Genomic DNA, 25062 nt, shown 5'->3' with positions numbered 1-25062 from the left:
GGGCTGGGGAGAAAAGTGTAATGTGACAGAAGATGTTCGACACCTGTCTAGGAAAACTGGAGAACTCTAGAACTTACAAGAGAATTGCCAGCCAACACAAATAGTCTACTTAAGGTTAATGTCTGAAACTTAAAGCAAAAAGAGTTAAGATGTCCAAGTATGTTTTTCTTCAATGATGTCTAACAACCTGGCGTAGGGAAAGAGTTGGATTTCAACTAGAGTTGCTGGGAAGACAGGGTCAACAAAGAAGGTATATGCTAGGGAGTGATCATAATGACAGACCACATGACTATAAGCAGAGACGTGACAGAAGTGAGAACATGAGGAAGGTGAAGCACTGTGAGAAGTTAACAGAATCAATGATGAGTATCAAGAATTGGAGCAGAGTACTAGACATTATGGCAACTAGAGGCAGTTACAATGTGGGAGTTTTGAGAATGAATTAGGGAGAGGGCACAAGCATATATACTGAAGACAAGATCTAGGATATGTCCTCAAAATGCACACCTGAGACAAAGTAGAAAATATTGGTTAGAGAGGATGTCAAGGAATTAAGAAGTCAGAATTCTAAAGAAAAAAATCATCTAGATGCATATTGAAATCACCAAGAATTCTAAGAATAAAGTTTAAAAGCCAGGTGCTAAAAACATGAAAGCATGAAAAACAATGCAGCTCACATCTGGAGGCAACAGCCTTGACTCCCTCACCTTATGGCCAAGCCATGCAGCTAGTAACTGATAGGACTCAAATGGAAACACCAACTGTCTGGTTCTACTTTAAGCTATAAATTAACAGACCAGCAGTTCCCAAACTCTTGAGAACTTTAACTCTAAAGTTAAAAGAAGTCTAAGTCACATAACAATAAACTTTTACTATCCAGTAAAAGACAAAACATAAAACCAGAAGAACTACTACGAATTCAGTGACTAAAATAAAATTTTTCATTATTAACTCTAAGAATCGGCAAATATATATGAAATTTCTATTGAGTCATTCAATCTAGAGACATGGTTATGTGAATCTCTTTCAAAAATGCTGCTGAGTGAGCACTCTCTGCAAGAAAATGGCTATCATTCCACATTTATTGAGAATTGGTTTGTAATAGCTCTGTGGTGAGCTCTGGAGGATTCCTTACCCCTGAGGAATTTACAACAGAAGGCAGTGATGCTCAAACTTTTCAGTCTCAGAACCACTTTATCCTCTTAAAAAATTATTGAGCACCCAAAGAACTTTGTTTTGTGCGTAGTGTCAATCAACAGTTAGCATATTAGAAATTAAGACAAAAATTTTAATACAAAAAATTCATTAGCATCATAGTGACGATGCCATCACAAGTCATATGCAGCTTCTTAGAAAACTGTAAACATAAAAGAGCAGAAATGGGTAAAAAAAAAAAGCTTTAATGTTATTATGAAATAATTTTGACTTGGTAGACTCCCTGAAAAGTGTTTAGACATACTGGAATTCTGTTCTTTGAATAAACAAATTGGGCCACTGCACTATTTTTATGATAAAAAAATTATCAGAATACCATCATTCGTGGTAGGTGGGATGCCACAGGTGAAAATAACTGGTGTTAAACATCCCACCTTCTAGTATAATAGCAGAGAGAGGGAGGAAAAGAGGGAGGGAGGTTTTTTGTGGCATAATGAGAATAAGAAGATTCACATTTGAGTATCTACTGTTTCCAAGCACTGAGCTGGGCATATAATCTGACAATAGCTAATAAAGTGGGAGTAATACCCACAAGGCAAGAGATGAACTAATTGCTCAAGGCCTAAAGCTAGTGAGCAGGGGCACTGTGAGGGGAACCAGGTCATACTGACCCTAAACCTGTGCTCTTTCTGCTGAAACTCTGGTTCACACAGACTACAACAAATGGAAGACAGTTCTGGATTTTCCAATATATTTTTCTCCTATATTATGCTTATGTTTTCTCTTTCTTGGTTACATAACACTTCCAAGCAAGACAAGATCATCAAACTGATGACATGACATCTCCCCCTAGCTTGTGACTTTTCTCTTCACTTCAGACCAAGGGTTCTCAGAGTGCCGTCCCTATGTCTATGCAGTAATGCAATCTGATCAACAATAGCCAAATGAGTTTGTCATTAGAAAGAAAAAATGAAAGCAAGTTGATGTCACTGATGGGACAGAAGAAAATGAAGAAAAGCAGTAAAGGCTCTTATATATGACTTGGGTTAAAAACTTAAAATGCTCTCAGCTCTAACAAGAGAAACATTTCATGACCATCTCCATCACTGCCCACATGCAACCCCAATACAAAATATTTATACTCACCTTCTTTATCAGTAACTGACCAGGAATATTTCTGAAAAGGCTTACTAGATGGAAGGGGGTCCATCTCCAGCACTTTATAAATCTGACCAAAGGCTGATAGTCTGAGTGCATGCTAAAGAAAAAAAGATTATATTTATTAAAATTTTTCATTCATAAAGCCCTTAGAACATCTAGCTAAAAACACATTCATCAAATGCTATTATTATGATGACAAAAGTCCCCAACAGAAGGCAAGAAAAAAAGTTTTTAAATAAATTACATGATATTCCTTCTAAGAGACCACAGTCATAGGGCCCATCTCCTACCTGTGCACTGTGGGTAATATCTTCTTTTTGCTGGATGGTCATATAGCTCAGAGCATCTGTTGGATCTCGCTCACAAGGATCATGAAGACCAGGACCCCCTTTGGCAAAGGCAAAAAAAAAAAAACCAGTACCATTCAGAATTGAACTTAGAATTCAATAAACTAACACAAAATAGAGAGAAAGAAAAGAATGGAGAGGAAAAAGAAAAGAAATAAAAAACAAAACCTAAAAGAACAAGGTTAAAAGTCTGCTGAATTAAATGGAGTAAAATGGACACTTATTTTCAATATGTTAGCATTTAAATGTCCTTATTTTACTAGAAGTCATTTGTATATCTAAGGTCAAAATTGGGTCTTAACTCTAAGAATTTAGAAACAGCATGATGAATCACCCCAAATCTTTTAAGGGATTATATATGGGAAAAAAAGACCAAATTTAATTTTTCCAAATTAAACACCAGACTGCAAACATAATGAACGTCATACATTTTAACTTAACCATTTTCAAATTCAGAGTTCTGGGTAAAGCAACTTCATAGCAGACACAATATCTTATTAGTACCTTTTATGTTAGTACATACAAAACATAAATTACAATTATTGAAAGAGAGTTTTATGACACCTCTAGTTGAAAAAATTCAAAGCAAAACAACTCCTACACATCATTTTCCTATGTAGAGGACAAACTTAGCACATAATAGAAAACTAAATTTAAATGAAATTGTTCTGATTCTTCTGCCTCCAGAGTTTGAAACCCTTACCAGGAAGTAGAATTCCAGATGCCAAACACTCCATTACTCGTCTCAAGGCCTCCCCAGCGCCCAAAGGTCTATTACAAGTACCTATAGACTTTTCACATATAAGCTCTAGTGGCTAGAAGATATTAAATTACAAATTAGTACATGCACCAAGTGTTAAAAGGTTTCCAGTTAAATGTGAGCTGACATTTCTATCTACTATGGAGGCCAAAAAGGTTAAAGTCCGTTTAACATTTAGGGCCCAATTAGCTTTTCCCACTTGATTATCAAGTTTTACCCCAGCCAGAGTGCTTAAATCAACCATTTTTGAGAGTACATATTCAGAAGACTTTTTGCTACAAAAAGTTTATTTTCAGTTACCCTGAAAGGATTACTAAACAAACTGCAGTCATCTAACTTAACAAAGATTTAACAAGCCTTCATGTAGGTTAGTAATGGCCAATAAATAATCAGTGTTCAAACCCAGCCCACCTATCTCCCACTTTACCTAGGATGGACTCAAACCACAATAAGACTTCATTCCAGACATCCTGCCCCAAGTAGTACAACTGGAATTAAAAAAGGACCAAATCTCCATACTGAATAAACTAAAAGGTTCATGATGTCAATATCAAAGTAATAATTGTTAAATTAATCTAAAATAACCCTTTATAACTTTACTTGTTTCATAATGTTCTTTATTGGATCAAGAATAATAATTTCCAAATTAATTAAGTTTGGCAACATACATTTTAAACTACGGTTAACTGTACTATTCACCTAACTTTAATTACTAGTATGAACTTATTTTTAAATGTCTGTACTCAAAAGAGAAAGGAAAGGAAGGTATGGGAACCTTATACTGGTATACCAGATAATTTCTATTTTAAACGGAAGTAGCACTGAAAGAGAGATGTGCCAGTCAAGCATGCTTTTCCAGGCAGTAGGTGAATAACAATCAACCATCAGTGGAGAATGAAAGTGCAGGAAGACACTCACTTTTAACAGGTAAAGAACCTTTTGTCAGAAAAAATATCTCAGTCTCTATAATGTGAATATGATGAAGTAAAAGAGACATTTTTCACATATAAGCTCTAGTGGCTAGAAGATATTAAATTACTTATTTAATTTACATATTTTACAAATTAATGTAAATTTGTAAATGTAAATGTATGTATAATACAAATTAAATTCATAAAAAAGAAATCATGTAAAAATCCCTATATTTTTTTCCCCAGAACAAAAATAGATAAAGGCACACCTTAGCTAACTCAGAATACAGTAACATATAATTTCTATAGGATTTCCTCTGACTATACTTTCAGAATTTGCTTTTAATCATATTTAAGTACTTACCCATCCTTTTAATGGTGCCCATGTGGGGACTCTGTTGCACAAATCACGGAGAATGCGGAGGACAATTACACATGACTTTAATCCATTTGCCCTTGCCTAAAACAAACAAAATGATTCCAATATCCCTGTTGAAATCCATTCTTCATTTTAAGGACACTGATCATGGACAGGTTCTTTAAAATGAATACTAATTGGTCAATCATTCATAAGTTGTCAAGCAAACCAAAAAATCAAGTTATTAAAAGTAGTAAAATTATGGTTTAGAAAGGCAGAGTTTAAAGTAAAGGAAGTATATTAGAATTGGCTTCATAGCCTCATGGCAACTCCATTTTCAGGCAACTGTCTGACTTTTTAGCTTTTCTCACCCATGTCTGCATTTATAAGCTATCGTTTGAAATTCAGAGTACTAAATCCAAAAGGATTATATGACAATTAAACATCATTAACTATAGTAGAAGCTATAGTGGGCACTTCACCTAAATTAAATCATTTACTCCTACAATAACCCTAAGAGGTAGAGCGCACCCCATTTTATATATTACACAGAAACCATTAAGTGGCAGGTGTTCCAAATGAAACCTGCAAAAGGTTACCGTAACAATAAGAGATAACAAAAAGCCAACCTGAAACCATTTGGCATGTCGAAGAGACGCCAAGGCATTCAGGCATTTCTGCCTGTCCAATAAGTCCGGAGGATCTTTCATCGCAACCTTTTCTAATGGGAAAATGGGATAAAGAGAGACAGATACAATTTGACCAAGGGCTTCCTGTCAAATTACCAAACAATAAAAATAAAAAGAACAGCAGCATATGAGTGAACTAATAAGATTCCCAGAAGATTTCAGGTTTTGGCTTTGTTGCTTTCTTTTTAGATTATGTGCACTATCATTACTTAGGTAAATCATCAATAGAGCCATTCTGCGCACAAGTACAACAGGAGCACAAAGGCATTCGCTCAGTCAGTAAACAAACCAATGATCACTGCTACATACAATCTGGGATCTTATTAAGCATGTATATAACATCACAGGGCACAAAATAGGTACATAGCACTTTTCCTTTGACAAGGTACAAAGAGTGGAAATCTGGGACCAATAGCAATAACAACTTTTCTTTATAGAAGAAGGGATTTTAATCACTAATCAGTTCTTAAGGAAAATTAGGGCTTAGATCATCAATTTGAGATATACTAACAATACACTGAGCACGGCAATTTTATTTTAGAACAAAATTAACTCATCCAACAAGATAACCATTAATAGAAACTTTACCCCACTGATAAGAACTCTTCCAGTATAACCATGGAGTTCTCTATTTCTTCTTTAAACCAAAATTATTAAAACTAAAATATGAAATATGGTGAAATACATTTCAAGTTTTGCATACCTTTTTTTTTTTTTCCAAAAAGTGGCAAAGAATACTATTGAAGTACAACTATCTGACTTGCCTTAACATTTCAGAGTTGGATTGGATGGCCAAGAGCAGCAAAATTAAGAACTCAAACATGTGATTAGTGACAAATATTCATATTTGAGAAGATGTCACAAGATACTAAATCCATGTTTAGATAGCCAAATTTATTTCCTCTTAGCTGCTAAAAAGTGGGTTTTTAAACTTTTGAAGAATCGGTGCATTAATTTAAATGCATATAACATACAAATGTTTCTTTGAGAAGTCTTTGTCTAATCCAATTAAGTCATATTTACCTTCCTCTTTTAAGAACTCAGAGAGCCCACCAACACTTCCTGGTACAATCAGACAGTCACAATCTCAGTAGTATGTTTATGTGGGCTTTCTTTATTGGCTTCAACATGTCAAGGCTGAAGTGCTACACACTTATTTTCTGACCAGGTGAGCCCTACAGCAGATACTTGCATTGTTTCACATTACTATCTGCCAACAAATTCACAATACAGGGTCTCATTTCATTACCCCTTTTTCCTCATAAAATGGAAAGCCTCAGAAAGAAATGATAATGTGCTTTTATTTATAAACATAAGCAAACACACTATAGGTATTTACTTCATAGGCGATCTAGTTCCTGTCTTTGCGTAATTCTTTTTAATGACACAAAACATAGAAGTAGTTCATTTTCGTGTTGACATGTCAAAATGTTTAACTGTGGTCAATACAAGCATCTGTGTAAAGCTCACATACAAAGCAGAACTACTATAAATGAACAGTTAGAATCTCTTAAAAGTTAGACATGACAAAGGTTGACTGACTGCTAAATAACATAACCTCAAGAAAAGGAATAGACCATGCTTATTTTTTAGGACTTTAAAGCGAACTATGTTTCATTCTGTCATTGGATCAAGTAAGAGTATCAGGAAGGGCCAGAGGGCAGGAGGGCAGCAGGGGGCAAGGCAAGATCAGTGGAAGGGGGAGGGATCAGAGGAAGCTTGGGTAGGAGAAGACAAGGCAAAAGAATTCCGTTTGAACTTTCTGATGCTACTGTCTGGTGAACAGAGCTTATAATTAACATTTGCTCATCACCACACAGAGTTTTATAGGGGAAAAATGGCAAAAGTGTTTAGATAAATTCTTATTCCCAAAGTCAAATTATATTCATTAATTCTTATTTTAAAAAACTAGTGACATCAGCTTGCTACAGACAGTCAACATTTGGAGGCAGTAGATTCTACTAAAGAGATGAAAAGGGACAGGCAATGAACAGAAGACGTGACTGAATTCCCTTTAACATCACCATCAGAATGGCCATGTTTCTTCATGCTCTGATAGTCAAAAAGTCAAAAGATCCAAAATGTTTCAATATTCATGAGGTGAGAACAGTAGAGTGGATGTAACAATTCATCTCATTTTACCTTCTTCAAAGCTTATTTTAAAACTATATAAATGTATGCGGCACTGTAGTGCTACTTGTAAGCCTTGCTTGCCTATTTCTTTTACATAATTAGTAACAGTTTAATATATTCTCATTCATTAAAAAATGTGGCAATCACAGAATTGCTGCTGGAAAAACACTGCACTTCTCAAAGTAGAACCTCAAATTTAACATTTCTGTATAAACTTTAACACAGGTGTTTCAGTTTTGTGGAGAAACAAAGCATTTCTAATAAAAAAGGCATCTTGGTGTCTTTAAATCAGAAACAATGCAACTATGAACCATTTCATTTTTTTCCTATAGTGACCAGTAAAACAGATTAAAAAAAAAAAAGCATAGGAGATAGTAACAAAAATGCCAAAAGCAAAGAAAAACAGCTTTTAAAAAATTCATTGCTCAATAACCTGGCATCAGAGCACGAAGGTACATAAAACATTCTAAACAATGGAAGCACTGAAAGGAAGTCTATTATGCCTAACTTTTATTTGGTTAGGGGTTAGATCTGTGACCAGAAACACACCGTCCTGCAGGAAATGTTGGTCAGTTTCTCTCCATCCCTTACATGCAAGCTAACTCTTTGCCTGTTCACAAAAACACTAGCCCACAGATGGGGCAGGGAAAAGCCAGAACATGACTACGTTAAATAGAATTTATGTGTCTGGAACCTGGGTTCTTCAAAGGTAAAATAATCAAGCTGGGTTATCATGAAGACCTCCCTGACATTTCAAAGTTGGAATGAAGCTGAGCTACTGATTCCATACTGACAGAATTTCCAAGGTAGCCTGAAGATATCCGGGCAGTCCTCCTCTCAATTCCTTGAGGCTGTGTGGAGAGCAGACATTATGCTTCAAGTCACTATCCATGAGAAACCTCAGGCTACAATAATATGAACAGGTAAATGTAGCATGAAGGTAAAACAGAGCACTGTTACCCTAGTTTATGACAGACACATCACTAGATATGACTTTTCTGCAATGCCTCAGTAGGCAGTGGGCCACGGGAAAGATAGTGGCTACAGGTTTACACAGGACAAAGCAGGTCAAGCAGCTGGGGAAGGCAGCAGAATCAAGAGAGCAGCATTGTTAGAAATCCTAGTTGTGACCTTTGGACTAGTCTTCCACATAACAGGAGTAGTTGCACAGGAAGTTCACACTGGCAACTAAGGGGCGCTTGGGCAACTTTTGTGTGACACCCTGAGAATCTCCCCTAATATTGAGCACTGCAGTTTATGTCAGCCTAAGTTATCACAAGTGCCTTTGAAGTTTCCCTATCCACTTGGTTTCAAAGTATGGCAAATACAGTAAGCATCTGGATTTATCGCCCTCATACCAAATATACTTCTGGTTTAAAATCACAAGCACCAAAAGCAGCTTAGACCATGTGACGCTCAGAAAAACTAAGTCAGCTAAGATCTCCTACGATCATCCTAGATAGTCACTGGACTTGAGAGTCAGAAGAGATGGGTGAAACATCAGACCTTTCTTCATTTATAAAACAGGACAATTATCTACTTCATGGCTGCTGCTGCTGCTGAGTCACTTCAGTCGTGTCCAACTCTGTGCGACCCCATAGACGGCAGCCCACCAGGCTCCGCCGTCCCTGGGATTCTCCAGGCTAGAACACTGGAGTGGGTTGCCATTTCCTTTTCCAATGCAGGAAAGTGAAGTTGCTCAGTCATGTCCAACTCTTTGTGACCCCATGGGCTGCAGCCTACCAGGCTCCTCTGTCCATGGGATTTGCCAGGCAAGAGTACTGGAGTGGGGTGCCACTGCCTTCTCCACCTCATGGCTATTGAGAGTTAAATCATATATGAGAAAGTGCTTATAACACATAAGTTATAAAATACCTTAGCAAAGCAAAATCTTTAATATATATATATATTACTTGAATTCTGAGATGTCCATTGTTAATGCTTCTTACACACCAAATAGTTCTACTTGATCAGATAATATGCTAGCTACAAAAATTAATTTAACAGGTTTTGTTTTAATTGCCTAAGTATTAGGTACCACTCAAGCTGCTACGGATAAAGGACACAGGTAGGGAAAAAGACGTCTGCCTCAATGAATCATAAACTTTACATTAATAATAAATTAGCTCATTACTAGCACTGTAGCAAATATAGTATACTGATTCCAGTACTACACATCAATGGGTATTTAACAGTTTAACTCTGTTTACGTTTACTACTTCAAACCCGTTATTACACATTATTCTCACTGTAAATTCAAGGTACTTTGAGTAGATGACTTTGTGCTGTGACTTTCTGTTTACTAAACTACGTAACTACCACTGTTTACTAATCAATCACTTTGTGCTGGGTATTGTACAGGTCATATTATTATATAAATTCTCTCAAACAACTTTCTAAAATATTCATTACCCACATTTTGAAGTGAAGAAATATGCCCAAGGCACACAGTAATACTTAATGGAGTTAAGGGTCAAACACTTGGCTGCCACCAAGGTCTGTGTTCTTTTTCCTATGCCTTCTTTAGCAGGAAGCATGTAGTAATGCATGTATGTGTGCATGTTAGGTCACTTCAGTGTGTCCAAGTCTTTGGGACTCCATGGACTGTAGCCTGCCAAAGTCCTCTGTCCATGGGATTCTCTAGGCAAGAATACTAGAGTAGGTTGCCATGCCCTCCTCCAGAGGATGTTCCCGACCCAGGGATCTAACCCACATCTCTATGTGTCTTCTGCACTGGCAGGATGTCTGCACCATTAGCGCCACTGGGAAGCCCCATATAGTTATACAGAATGGTTATTCTACAGGGCCTTCATGTAAAGGGTTAGAATACAGAAAGAAGGCTGACAGCACAGGTGGACTCTTACCTGTGAAACAGTAAACAATACCAAAGAAATTTACTATAGTCTGGCCACTGAAAATCTAAACAGCAATGTGAAATGAGTAATTAACTAGAGCCACTTCTGCAGAGATACACGGAGAAGAAAAGCGTGGTCCTCTCATCAGATTCAGTCCTCCAGTTCTGCCTGCTCTCGGACATTTTTCCTCTTTGATTTTACCCAAATATGTCACAAGGGAAAGGAAATACATGAGGTGTATACTGTGAACTGCCTATTCGTTCTGTGGGAGAAGAGAAGTTGAGATTCTGCAGGAAAATCTCTCCCCAAAAAGTATGTACAATGCAAATTTTTTTAAACTTTGAGAAAGAAAATGAGTGCATATTTTTTTAAAGAGATTTCTCTCAAACTTAGAAATTCCTGGAACCCAAATGAATCTGTACTTTCACCCTGTGCAGCTGAAAAGAACTGCATCAAGGCAAGAGGAGTTATCTGGCGTGGTGAAAGAAATCCTATGGAACTGTACAGCCCAGATCTTAAACGCTTACACTGGATCCTCAGTTACCCAATAACACACGAAACTGCTAACACAGATCTAAAAACTTCGACAAAGTCCAAATTAGACAAAACGAGCAAATTATGAGAGGTAACAGGTGAGTTGGCAGGGCTGTGAGGTTAAGGAAAACAGCAAAGCAAATCTTGCTGCCATTCAAAAGGAGAGGAAGTAACGTGTAAAATATTAGATTCAAGCTGATTCTTTCATCTTATCTGATCCCATGCAATTATGTTAACATCAGCTGATAAAGACTGAGCTTATAAAGAGGTCTTGGAGTCCTTTAATAACCCGAACACCTTGAACAGACTATGACTCTCCTGCTCCACTGCAAATTCCATTCTGCAATAACTAGTCTTCTAGTAAGGGTACAACATACTAAGATCTGTTTTCAGGTCCTCTGACCCTAGTTATAAAGGCAACAGACTAAGCTTAGAGTTATCACTGAAACATTAAAATCCCATGTAAGTGTACATAACCATGGAGGGAAAGAAGCCTGTAGTTCTCAATACTTTCAAAGTAATGGGAGAGATGTCTCCAGCTGCAAGCAAACATTATTTAGTATTTGGCAACTTCAAATCTAGACAAATTTAGCCTCTGGCAACTTCAGTCATCTTCTCATCTCTCTATACTCAAAGAATTTTTAATAATATCTAAAACTACACTTAGAAATGGTTAGTTTTACACTAGAGGGTCAAGTAGAACACAGCTTACCAGAATTAACAGAATTATCTTGATACTTCAGAAATCATTTTATAGTTCTACAATTAATGGAGAACTGTAACGCTGCTAAAGAAATTAAGCCATTTAAGCTCAACATTCAGAAAACGAAGATCATGGCATCCGGTCCCATCACTTCATGGGAAATAGATGGGGAAACAGTGGAAACAGTGTCAGACTTTATTTTTTTGGGCTCCAAAATCACTGCAGATGGTGATTGCAATCATGAAATTAAAAGACGCTTACTCCTTGGAAGAAAAGTTATGACCAACCTAGATAGCATTTTCAAAAGCAGAGACATTACTTTGCCAACTAAGGTCCATCTAGTCAAGGCTATGGTTTTTCCTGTGGTCATGTATGGATGTGACAGTTGGACTGTGAAGAAGGCTGAGCGCCAAAGAATTGATGCTTTTGAACTGTGGTGTTGGAGAAGACTCTTGAGAGTCCCTTGGACTGCAAGGAGATCCAACCAGTCCATTCTCAAGGAGATCAGTCCTGGGATTTCTTTGGAAGGAATGATGCTAAAGTTGAAACTCCAGTACTGTGGCCACCTGATGCTAAGAGTTGACTCATTGGGAAAGACTCTGATGCTGGGAGGGATTGGGGGCAGGAGGAGAAGGGGACGACAGAGGATGAGATGGCTGGATGGCATCACTGACTCGATGGACATGAGTCTGAGTGAACTCTGGGAGTTGGTGATGGACAGGGAGGCCTGGTGTGCTGCGATTCGTGGGGTCGCAAAGAGTCGGACACGACTGAGTGACTGAACTGAACTGAACTGAAGGTTGGTTCTTCAGAGGTGTTAGAGATACTATATACAGTCCAAAAGAAAAAGTACAGGGATAAACCCAATTACAGAGTGGATGTACTTTAATTTTAAACTATGATTCATAAATGTACCTAGTTTATATCTGTTGGGTATGGTATAGCTGATTTTAGTACCCAAAAGACTTCTTTAAAAAGAAAGTCTATCACTTTTACTTTAAGAAATCCTATGAGTCATGCCTGCAAAACTTGAAATTCTAACATCTCTGGTAAAATGCGTCTTTTTCTTCCTTTATCATCAACTTCAAATAAATTAAGAAACTGACCAATACTTCTTGCTGCACTGGTATTTCAGGTAGGGGAGTAAGCAATGGAACTTGCTGAATATCTAGTGATGAAAAACAGCAACAGGGAGTCCTCGATGGCCCAGTTAGGCCACATTGCCTCTAAACTGTCATAACAGAGAGAGGCTAGTTGGTCAAAGGTCTGACAGAGGAGAAATAGCACATGGCAAGTTTCCAGAGATAGGACTAAGAGGCAGAAACAAGCTGATGTGAAAGGATAAAAATACTAAAAAAGAAACCCAGCTCCAACAGTACTTCTTAAAACGAAATAGATTTCTCACTCCACTTTTATTTGATGGCATTGCTATGCAGACATTCTTTTTAACTTCAGAAGTCAGATTAAAATAAAATTCCCACATATATAAAATCCTAAATGTTAACAGGATCACATACCTCCTAAAAAAAAATTTTTACTAAAGATTATTTAAACCCCCCCCCCAATTTATCTCTCTTATGTGACAAAACACTTAGGCAATTAGATAAAGCATAACTCTTAAAACGTTATGGAGTTACTACAAGTAAATTTGAAAACAGTACTGTTTTGAATCACATTTAACCCTAAAATCAGACCTAATAACCAAGCTACCCAGAACAGGTGAGCTGATACCAACAGCAATGCAAAACTAAACAAAATAAAACAGAACACTGAAACAGTATAAAAATTAAAATGGATTTAAAACCAACATAAGCACAGGTTTTTCTGAATTAACATATTTTATGTTTTGAATATAAACATTTTTGCAAAATACAGAGACTGTGTAGGAATAAATTACTTAAAATACTAGGAGTGGCATAAAACAAAAGACAGATTACTTCTTAAATCCACTGGACATAATTAGTGCAGCATTTAAGAGAGGTCTTATGTGAACAAAAGAAATATATATTTATATATACACATCTATGTCTCTCTATATATACATATACATATATATATATATATATATATATACACATGTGTACCTCCATCCTTCTTCTCCAATTCGTCTCTAATTAGAGGAGAAGTGAGTATCACCTTCAAAGTTAGCGTGGGTTCTTTTGTATTCCGAATTATAATAGATGCCTCATCTACACATTGTTCCACTTGGTATTTCTCTTCTGTGAGTTTCTGAAAGTCACCAAGATTTCAAAAACAGCCAATTAATTAAAATTTCAAAAAGTGAATGATTCCCCTCTTAGTCTTGGTTTTCAAAAGTTACTAACGATTAGTTTTTACTGTTCTGAAAGAGTAACTAATCTTTAACTAGTTCTTCAGGGTGGAAGTAACATTTCTCTCTCCCAACTTACTGACGAATCCTCTTTCTCCATCCCTCAAAAAGCAATCATCCATTCAATTATTAAACAACATTTAAAATCATTCTTTCTAATATTTGAAAGTGAAAGTTACCAAAAGCATCATTATACAACAAAAGGTAAATTATTGCTCTTGAAATTATTACAAAGGACTTATATAGAATAATAAGTTGCTGGGAATGCTCTCTAAATACCTTTTTTGATAGGACAACCTAAACAGGAACTCCTACTTGCTAATAAAGATTTATAAATATAAGATTACCTAATCTTTTATGTAAGATTATCTAGATTTTTAAAGAAAATCAAGTAAGAATGAATGAAAATGGATCTCTGCACAATCACTCATCAGTAAAAAGGTTAATATAAACAAGTAACTAACTTCCCTTCTCTAACAAGAGGTGTCAGAGATCATTCCAGTGAGATTCTCTGGGACAAGTCATCTGACATCCACACAGAAATGTTCACTGCTTCTTTTAACAAACAATTATACAAAAAATTATCACCAACTAGGATTGCTTTTAAGTATACATTAAATATATAGTTTAGTAAGTTACACAGGACCTTTATTGGTGGTAAAATTTAATATATATTACCTAACATAAATAGTTGAACAGAAACACTACTGGGTCTCTCTACTCATCAACTGTGCATTAAAGGGACTCAAAGTCATTTATATAAGAACAGCATTTTACCATTAAACATCCAAAAAAAGATAGAAAACTGAAAATTCGTTATCCTAATTTTGAACAGAGTAAACCACAAAAGGGAAAGGCCACATAGTGGCTGGAAAAACCAGAACTAGAGTATAGAGAAAAAGCAGAAAACTGCTCACATTCACTCTGCATAAGAGCAGTAAAGATGTCTCAGAGAAAAAGCAAAGTCAGTTTTCAACCATACATGCAGATCACTCTTTAAGACCCATCCAAAGTAATGAAATATGATATGAGTGTTGGGCTAGACTAATTCTAAGTGACTCTGGTTTTGGTCATCCTTCTCCTTCCTCTGCTCAAGGAAGTTCTAAAACCACCATAGAAAAGAGTACACAGAGAAAAGGTCTGATACAATCCCAATTAATTAAGGTACCCTGATAACTCAAAGTTTTGCTATGATAAGTGCTCAGGGAAAAGGTTTTTAATTCACAAGGAAATAAGTTCGTATAGTATCAGAGATCAGTTTTCCAAACAAACACCAAGAAAAAAGGGGTAGGCAGGGAATAAATGCAAAAATCCCATTTAAAATGATTTTCTAAAACATTTTTATATTAATAATAAGATGTCTATGCTTGTGTGTACACATGAAGGCATAGTAAATATGTGTACATGTATATAAATTAATATAAAGTGGGTATACAATTACATCCCCATTTATTTGGGTACCTCCACCCAAACAGCTACTGTCATAGATCCAAACCATCACACAAAGCAGCTGGTTTCACTGCTGGATAACTCTATTGCCTATGTTAAAATCAGGTATGTTTCTTAAAATGCCCACCACTGGTCTTAAGAGTGCAGGCCACTTTTGCCTTCTCCAAGAAGCTCTTCAAAGATCTGAAGATACTTATATCTTTTTTCACCTTCTCTAGGTTAAAAAGCCCTAGTCTCTTCAAATTTGAAACCGTTTACACAGTCTGCATTCTCTCCCAGGCCCTTCCCTCAAACACTTGCCAGCCTGACAAAAAGTTTAAAACTGTGGTGCCCAGAAAGAGAAAATACAGAGTTCACACAGTTGTGAACTACACAGAGAAAGCTCTATTAGTACAACTGAAGCTCCAATTTCCTGCATCTTCAATACTGAGAAATACAACAGATCTTCAATTTCTTATAGCACTGATTCTCAACCCTTTTTCCATCCTGACACATCTGAAAATATGACCACTCTTATATAAAACAGAACTCAGTAAAGAGAACAGAAAAGAGGGTGAGATGGTTGGAAAAGCCTCCATATGTCCAACTCTTTGCTTATTACTCTAGTACAGATTTAAGAATAACAATGTTCACTACAATAAAAGCAGAAATAAAGATTAAACTTTAAAATAATATAAAAATAATGGAAAAAAGATGGATTTTACATTAACATTCTAGTAACAAAAAGTATAGTCAGAAACCCGTTACTGAACTTTCTTTACTGTACTCCACGTTGCTTACCACTCTCCCTTCTCAAATGATCACACAACGATTTAAAAAGTCCTTAATCTTTTATATCTTTCTTTAAAAGAAATGAATTTAACCCTTGAAAGAACAGAAACTTTCCTTCAATCAGAACTGAAAATGGAAAAATCAAATATATTTGGTCAGTCACTTAGAAAGTGTTAAGATCTAAAAATGATTTTTTTGAAAAAGTGCTCCAGAAATTAATACAGGAGAATGTGTCAACACAAATTTGAGTTTCAGGAACGGCAGATTAAAGTCAGGAAGATGGTTCTGAAAATCAGTTGGTGAATATGAAAGAAAATGATCCAGTAACAAAGCTAATAAAGACAAATTTAGAATTCATTTTACTTTGAGGGGAAAAAAGGTCTCCACAGAAGAAATACAAATAAAGGAAACCAACTACAAAAAAGAGCGCATTCAACAACTCACAGTTCAACCTTGCGTACTGATACCTATTTATGCAACATGGATTGAAGGACTAACTGATATAAAATCGTCAAAAAGATATAATCTAATTATACCAAAGGTAACATATCTGAAAATGAAAGGCGATCACCGTTTTCAACTAACCCTTGGAGCAGGCTGGTAGAGCAGGTCCTAAAGTGACCACAGCCCTGGACCAACCAGTTGCCTTCAGCCCTGAGGAGCCCTCAGCCTCCAGCAGCATCCTCCAGGAAACATGACAACAGTAAAATTTTCTAAATGCATCCCAATGTGAAAAAGGCTTGAAAACAAGGAATTAATAGTGAATTTCTATTAACAGAATGAATGAATGAAATAAAATTAACAGAGTTGTCAATTTAAAAAATTAGCATCTATCAAAGTTTCCAGTTGTCCAGGCTCTTTTTGTTCTTTTCCACCCTGTATCAAACCTTCTCGATAGTTTTATAACGTTGAGAGGCCTACTCTGGAAAACATGAAGACTTTCAGCAAGATACGTCTGAAAAATTTAAGATTGTACTTTGAATGCTAATCACCAGAAGTTTGCCTTAGATGTGATGGATGATGCACAGACCCAGAGTAGCCGTCTGTACCTACCTTTTACGTTATCAATTTCTTTTTATTAAATTAATGAAGATCACTACCTATTTTTACCTTTTCACAAATTCTCCTAGAGGTACAATTAAACTGTACTCACCTGAATCTGAATAGGAAGATTATCTTTGACTGTATTTAACAGGGTCTCTGTGGGTTTGTCTTTGCACATTAAAACCAGCTCCAAGTCCATATCATCTTTAATCAGCAAACCTTTTGCAACCAGGCCAATCCTCATTACACCACACAATGTCCGACCACCTTGATCCCTAAAAATAAAAGTCTGAATGATTACTTTCACAGCCTACTTCTGAACTATAACTTAATCATCACTTGGTTTTCTGGATATCCATAGGAACTGATAAGGGAGAACATAAATCCAGATATCCAAAATTCCACAAAAGTAAGTCTCAGATTTAAGGCTCATAAACTACCTTATACAAAGAATCAATAGGGAGACTGTTTCAAATGATAGATCTCTCAATTCTTTATTAAATCTATATTGCTCAGGAAAATCCAAAAATACTGTATCCCCTTAAATATCTTTTCAATTATTCAAATTCCCTCCTTTTATCTTTTAATTAGCAACTAAAGAATTGTGAGAAACATGAACACCGTGGTATAATAAGAAAGAGCATCAGAGTGGAAATGAAAAGACCTGACCTCTGCTCCTAGCAGTGCCTTCTGGCTCAGTATCTATAACTGTAAAATGGCTATTGGCTGGGTACGCCTTAGCTCTCTCCTTGTAGCTGTAGCATTCTAGGAATCCATAAAAGTTTATGGGGAAAGCAGAATAATGTGATAGAAGTGAAGAGCTGAGGAACCCAAAGACGATCTGCCAACACACACATTCTAAATCCAGTGGTAACCAGAAGAACGAACATTCAAAGACTATCAAGTCATGAATGATGCGTAAGAGTAACATTAATATCTATCCTTAATTTTAATAACTAAAGTTTATTAGTTCATCCCCTCAATTACAAATGAAAATGTAACTAAACTCAATGGTCATTCAACAAGTAAGCAACTGTTTGAATATGGAGAACATACTCCAAATTCTCCTGCTTCAGAGGCTCACACTGCAGATTAAGTACAAAAGCTGTTTAAAACCTGCTTAAGAAGGTAGACAAGTGTGACATCTGAGAACAAACTGTGTGCCACAAATCTCATTTAGACCTAACAAAGAGCCTGCATTTGAAAGACAAGGAATGAGAATCTCAAAACTGGTGATTAATTGTTCAAGTTCACAGAGAGTAAAATGGTGCTGCAGTCCATGGGGTTGCACAGAGTTGGACATGACTGAACAAGTGAACAAGACTCAAACTCAAGTTGATTTGACCACAACACTCAAGCTCTTTACATTATTATGACTGCATCATAATTTCAGAAAAGAGAAAGGTCAAAATTAAAGACTTCAAGCAAGGCAAACTTCAAGAGTGACTTCAGCAGAGTCATGATTTGGTTAAAGAGAAAAAGAAGGTCATTCTAGCTGAGGGCAAACAGTCAGCAAAGTTGAGCCCAAGTTAGCAGAGATGGAGAATGAACTGGAGAAAAGAGAAACAGAACAAGGGCAATGGAAACAAGACAGGAAATCATAAATAACTCTGCCAGGGCTCAGTGCCTAGCACACCTGAGAGAGTCAATAAACATTAAAGCAGTGAAAAATTATAAGGGTGGTACAAGTATAAAAAGAAATAAAAATCATTTTGAAGCAAGTAAACCAAATATAGGGCATTATTTGATATTAAGAATAGAGTCTGTCATCTTTGATTATTTTTTCCTCTGTATTCCTATTCTTTCATCTTTCTCCCAAACCTAGTAATAGTTTATAAATTCTCCCCTCATAATCACTCTCCAACCCCTGCCTTCAAACTAGCTTCTTTTCAGGCTCTTACTACCTCTCACCTAATTCCTAGCATCTCATCTACTGTATACAGTATGTTACAACCAGAACAGTCTTCCAAAGGCACAACAAGGACGGAACTCTGCCTGCCTCTTTCCTGGTGTCCCACTGAACACTTAGACATGGGCTTATTGGGAAGCAATTTAGGAATCAGCATGACTTCCCGTTTCGAACCCTGATCTGCCACTTACTATATGACACTGGACAAATTATAAATTACTTGACTCTCTGAGTCTATTTCTTCATTTGTTTAAAAAAAAACAACGGAGTAATACCTTCCTCAGAGTGGTACTGAGAATATCATTTATTAATAATTAGCATAAGTAATAAACTTAGCCCAGAGCTGGCATATATTAATAGCTCAATAAAAAATATCTATTATTCTTTAAACACTCCTAATACTTTTTCCCAATACTTTTTCACACCTAGATCCTTGCTGAGATTTATTTTTTCTTCTACTTTCACTGCCTGACAAAACCCTACTCACTCTCTGGAGAGCCAACTGCAAACGCTACCTCCTTGTGAAGATTTTTCTGATCCCCAAATCCCGTACCTAGTCTTTCCCTGCTCTGTACTTTCACATTTTGGTCATGGATAATCAAAGTGAAGATGTAAAGAAAAGTGGATTTCAGTCCGACAGACTTGAATGTGAATCCTGACTCCACCACACATTCAGTGACGTTAAACAAGGTAAATTTGTTATTGATTCTGAGTCACTCTTTCTTCACAACCAAATATGAAGCACTGGAAATTTAAGTAAAATGGGGGTGGAGGGCAGGCAACAGTAATAGACACTAGCAGATTTGTTGTAAAATAATGTGAAAAGTAATCTAATACAGTAATTGGCACTCAATGAATAGTAGATGTTATTAACTAGCCCTTATTAGCTTGCTTATTACATTCTATACCATAACTATGATATACTTAGGCTTACCATGTAGAAGACAGCAAGACTGAGCAGAGAAACCAAGTTTTAATTCAATTCTAAATTTTAATAATGAATTTGAATATGAGGTATTATAAAGCAAGTGACTCCAATACAGGGAATTAATTTAAATTAAGCTAAATACTTAATATTTCTAAAATACATATAGTGGGAACCTGTGAGTCCGTTTATAAAGAGGTAAAACACAAGCACACAGGTAAAAGCTGTCTAACAGTGCCTGGCAATAGAAGGTGCTTAATAAATACAAGCAAGCCCTCCCTGTCTCTGGGCCCTCTGCAGTGCTTAGCACACATCAGGAGCATAATCCGTGTCTATGACCACAACAGCTCTGTCTGGAAGCCATGCCTGCCTCTGTTTTATATAAAATAGGGACACAATCATTCTATACCTTAAGCTCTACCACACGGGAAGAATCACCCAAGGGCTCAACTCAGGAATGTTTCACAAACTGGAAACACTTTACAGAGTCCACACAACACTATTTAAAAATTCAAACAAAGTATACAGTACATCATGTTTTAAACACCTTGACAACTCAGCAACCTGATCCAGTTCACCAAGTGTCTACTGGAGCACTTTCCAAGAGTCTGTTCAGCCTTGACAGCAAAGAGATGCATTTAAAAGGACTGACTTCGCTGAAATATACTTAGAAATAGTAAAAACAGCAAATCATAGAAGTTTTACCACAATAAATGGTATAAACACATTCCGACATGCAACTTAAACACGGAATGCATGAATTCCCTAGTGATCCAGTTGTTAAGACTCTGCACTTTCACTGCCGTGGCCCAGATTCAATTCCTGGTTTGAGAACTAAGATTACACAAGCCCTGCGGTGTGGCCAATCAATCAGTTAATCTATAAATAAGGAATTTATGACTATTTAACTTGTGCGGGGACTGAGATACAAAGAGCTTCATTATTGGATGATACTACTAATTACCAATGAACTGTATATTTGAGAGTATCTTTTTTAAACTTATCATATGCAAGAAAAAATGAATTATTGCCAAGAAACTTCAAGCTGACAAATCTATAGCTAATGTATATATTACCTATAATAAGTTAACAAAGTCAAGAAAATATAATCTTCAGCTAAAAACGGATACTGATTTTCTTTCATCTGAAGATGGAAAGGTTACACTATCTTTCAGTTAAAGAAATCGATTTATCAATATTTTCTCACTCTTTAACTACTTACTATCACACTGATTTAGAACTGAAAGGCTGAGAAAAAAATTCTGTAACTTGTATCCTCAATTTACCAATTGTAGTCAAAGTAATGTTCTTAATCCTATTAATACAATGCAGTCAAATGAGCTTCATCTTTCAAAGTAAACTGTATTCTTACTCCAATCATAGTGACATTGCTCAAAACAGTAACTCTAAGTTTAGCAAGGCATAAATAGTTTCCTCGTTCTCACTCAGCTTTATCTCACTCACAACTCACTTTCGGTGCAGCACTGGAAGCACTGCTGTAATAGCTGAAGGGTCTGGCTCCCATTAGGCCATTCATTCAATACCCAATGAGCATGTACTACATGCAAGACACTACATTGGATCCTGGGAGTCAACAAGGAAGATACAGTCAAAAATACCTTTGGAGGACATTCTCCTGCACTCTTTCTTCTACATCAGGATTTTTAAACACCTGAAAAAATGACATTTTACGATTTCCCCAGAGATTTAAAAAAAAAAAAAGTGTTTGTTTCTGAATTTAGGAAACTAAACCAACACATGAAAAAAATGACATATCACAATCTAAAACAGAGGGTTTTTTTTAAAGGGCTTATATCCGTTTTTAAAGGGATCCTGAACATCTCTCTCCCGTTTCTCTGATCTAATCATTACTCCTCTTCTACTGTCCCTTCAAATTTAACTCAGAAAAATTCCACATTTACTTCCTTGTTTACAGTCATATAAATGAGAAAACCCAAAGACCACCGCATACCAAGTGTAACCCAGTGGGATGGGATCCTGGACTTTTCTAGGCACTACAAGTAAAGTGTCATACAAAGGTCAGGTCATACTTACTTGGAATAGGTGTCTACAGCCTCTTCCTTCTTTACTTCTGTCTCACCCTCTGCTTTTGTGCCTTTACTTGTTTCATCCAGCCAATCTGAGACATGTTTAAGAGCACACTCAACAGTAGATACCATATTCTGAACAGCTTCAAGTTCCTCCGGAGATGGATAAATTGTCGAATGTTTCACCATTACATGGCGATCATCATTAGCAAAAGATCTGATAGATCTCTGTCAGAAGATGAAAGAAAACTATTACTTTGAGAAAAGAAATGGTACCTGAAAAGGATGACTTACAAATATATATTTTAGTCAGGTCACAGCTAATAACTATTGTGATTAGCTATGTCAAACTGCTGTGAAACAGTTAACATTGAAACAACAAAAAACTGCTTAAGAAAGGAAGTAAAAACCCACCCTACTGAACGCCATGCCAGAAAACCTTAAATCATTCATTCACGTTTTAGAAAAGTTCACACATATCACATTCAGTATTACGTATATTTCACCTTTTAGCTGAACAGATGTGTTTTCAATATCACATCAAAAAAGGTCATCCATATCACACATCACTGGCAAGAAACAGACACTTCCTAGTTTCAGCAGAGTATCTAGAAATGCATACAGGTGACTCATGATACCCAGTCATTCCTTTCCAAACTGCTGAATACTTCTGTACTTTGAAAAATTGAGATATTGTAATATAATAATATAAAATACAAAGTTCTATGTGAACAAGACAGTAAAACTATGGGCCACATCAGAATATTACTTACTTTTTGGCATTCAAACCTTTGGTGTGATGCTTTTATTTTTAAAATAGATTAGTAGGAGATATTCCAGCTTCCAAAATGGGGGAAATAAATAGTGTAAAAGAATTAATTTCCCAAACTAATACAAATATATACACATTCTCAAACAAAATTCCCTCAAGATAGATTCATTTTAATACTTCACAAAAATAATTTTAAAGCTCATGGGGATAGGGGAGGGATCAATGACAGCATTAAGAACTATTCTACAAAGGTGGATGGGTGGTACCATTATGCTAAAATAAAACATCAAAAATTTTAAAAGCAATAATTAAAATGACATGCTGGCCCAGAAATCAGTGGAGCAGATTAGCACCTAGAAATAGAATGAATTTCATGAAATTTTAATAGAGTAGATCCTTCACACTCATGAGTCACACATCCAAAAACCTTTGAATATCTCCAAATTTACAAATACCATGAAGACACTTGTACCACTACACAGCAAAATGAACAAGCTACATTTAAAATGAATAAACTAGGAAAAGAATTTTCACCAACTATGACAAGTGATATATATAACGTATTTAAGCAGTAAGAATATCTAGACTGCAACAGATAAATAAGCTGAAGAGGCAAATAATTCATTTCATATGGGAAGAAATATATAGTGTCATTCATCACAGCTCACCATAAAACTAAATGACAGAGAAAATCCATCCCAAGTTAACATTTTTCCCCACCATTCACAATTAAAATATTAGTAGAGTTCCTTCTTTAGAGAGCAAGTCAATTAAGTTGCTAGAACAAATTTTTTTTTTAATAAAATCTTTCTTAAAGAAATACCTCCAGACTTGCTAAACAACATATTTCAAAAATACAGATGATTAATATTTTGTGCTTTTCCCCACACTTATCTTTTTTTAAGCCTTTTCTCACTAACACTTAGTGGGGGTTTGGGGGGGGTGGGCAGGGGAAATCACATATCCTTCAGAACCAAAATAGGAGGCAAAAAATTTCAGCATATTTTACCAATTAAAAAATTAATTCAATTTAAGTATGAACTTTCCACAAAAACTAAGGTTTCTAGGATATTCAGTTCAGTATCCTCAATATTTGACCTTATTATTTTAAAATCAAAAGAAAGTGAAAATGAAGTCGCTCAGTCATGTCCAACTCTTTGCGACCCTGTGGACTATAGCCCACCAGGCTCCGCAGTCCATGGGATTCTCCAGGCAGGAATACTGGAGTGGGTTGCCATTTCCTTCTCCAGGGGATCTTCCTGACCCAGGGATCGAACCCAGGTCTCCCGCGTTGCAGACAGACGCTTTAACCTCTGAGCACGTGAAAAAAAAGGTGTCTTTTTTCAGTTAAATACACACACATTTTACAAACTGCAAAACCTTCAAATCATTACTTAAAGAACTAGTTCAGAACTTTAACACTGAGCTTCAGGTAGAACACTAGAGAAAAATTACATAATTTCAAGTTCAAGGTCACCTTAGCCATTTGTATCAGTTTGCTAATACCAGTTTTATTAAAAACAATATTATTTATGAGCATTCCCTCCTTTGTATTTAATAATTTATGGACTGCAGGCTCATGGGGCTCCATCTTGTGGTTTAAAGGGCTCGTAATAAATCTGAACTCATTCGCTTTGCTTAAATAGTAGAATGGCATCTTCAGCTGATGCACTGGAGCCAAAAATTAACACCACTGTTTTTACTTGCCTTCACTGTTCATAGTTTCAACTTTAAATCACTGAGCTCTTTGGTAACTAAATTAAGGAATTATAAATGATAACCTACCATGGTTTTCTATAGTATTTTAGCTTCTTCTTCCGATCCTTTCCCCTCTTTCTTGTCGTCTTCACTAGACACTGCTTTGTGTGACAGTACCTCCTCATAAGCCTGAGTCCCCTGATGGCTCAGAGTCAATATGGCAAAGATATCTGAAGGCTTGTTCTTTAGAGTACACTTGCAAGAGAAAAAGAAAAACAACTTTTCAAAAATGCTTATTTATGATTAGTTTCATATCAGAGGGTGAAACCCATAAACATATTACTGAATAAAACAGAACAATCTTTGGAGTGGAAAATTACTTATTTTAAACAAAAGCTAAAACATCCTTTGAAGGCCTGGGCCCAAGAGCCTAAGTGATATGACCAGAGAATTAACTTTTTTGGTAGCCACAAAGTGGCACACAACTGACTTGTATTCAATGAGATGAATA

At 36.1% G+C, this 25062-nt stretch overlaps 1 protein-coding gene across 1 annotated transcript in view; it reads right to left on the bottom strand.

Moving 5' to 3' along the window:
• The window catches only part of STRBP (spermatid perinuclear RNA binding protein), a 64208-nt gene extending 39492 nt beyond the window's left edge, over positions 1-24716 (bottom strand). The window contains exons 1-9 of the mRNA XM_068986647.1: positions 24639-24716; positions 22089-22309; positions 17309-17474; positions 13691-13835; positions 5322-5413; positions 4699-4794; positions 3367-3478; positions 2607-2704; positions 2302-2413 (exon numbers count right to left, since the gene is read on the bottom strand). Coding sequence (XP_068842748.1) covers positions 2302-2413; positions 2607-2704; positions 3367-3478; positions 4699-4794; positions 5322-5413; positions 13691-13835; positions 17309-17474; positions 22089-22309; positions 24639-24641 — 1045 coding nt within the window. The 5' untranslated portion in view covers positions 24642-24716. The remainder of the gene's footprint in view (positions 1-2301; positions 2414-2606; positions 2705-3366; positions 3479-4698; positions 4795-5321; positions 5414-13690; positions 13836-17308; positions 17475-22088; positions 22310-24638) is intronic.
• Positions 24717-25062: the final 346 nt, after the last annotated feature.

The sequence above is a fragment of the Capricornis sumatraensis genome, chromosome 1 (assembly GCF_032405125.1).
Source record: "Capricornis sumatraensis isolate serow.1 chromosome 1, serow.2, whole genome shotgun sequence".
Classification (NCBI taxonomy): domain Eukaryota; kingdom Metazoa; phylum Chordata; class Mammalia; order Artiodactyla; family Bovidae; genus Capricornis; species Capricornis sumatraensis.
Note: the sequence above shows the minus strand (reverse complement) of the source record. Positions and strands in the feature narration are given on the sequence as shown.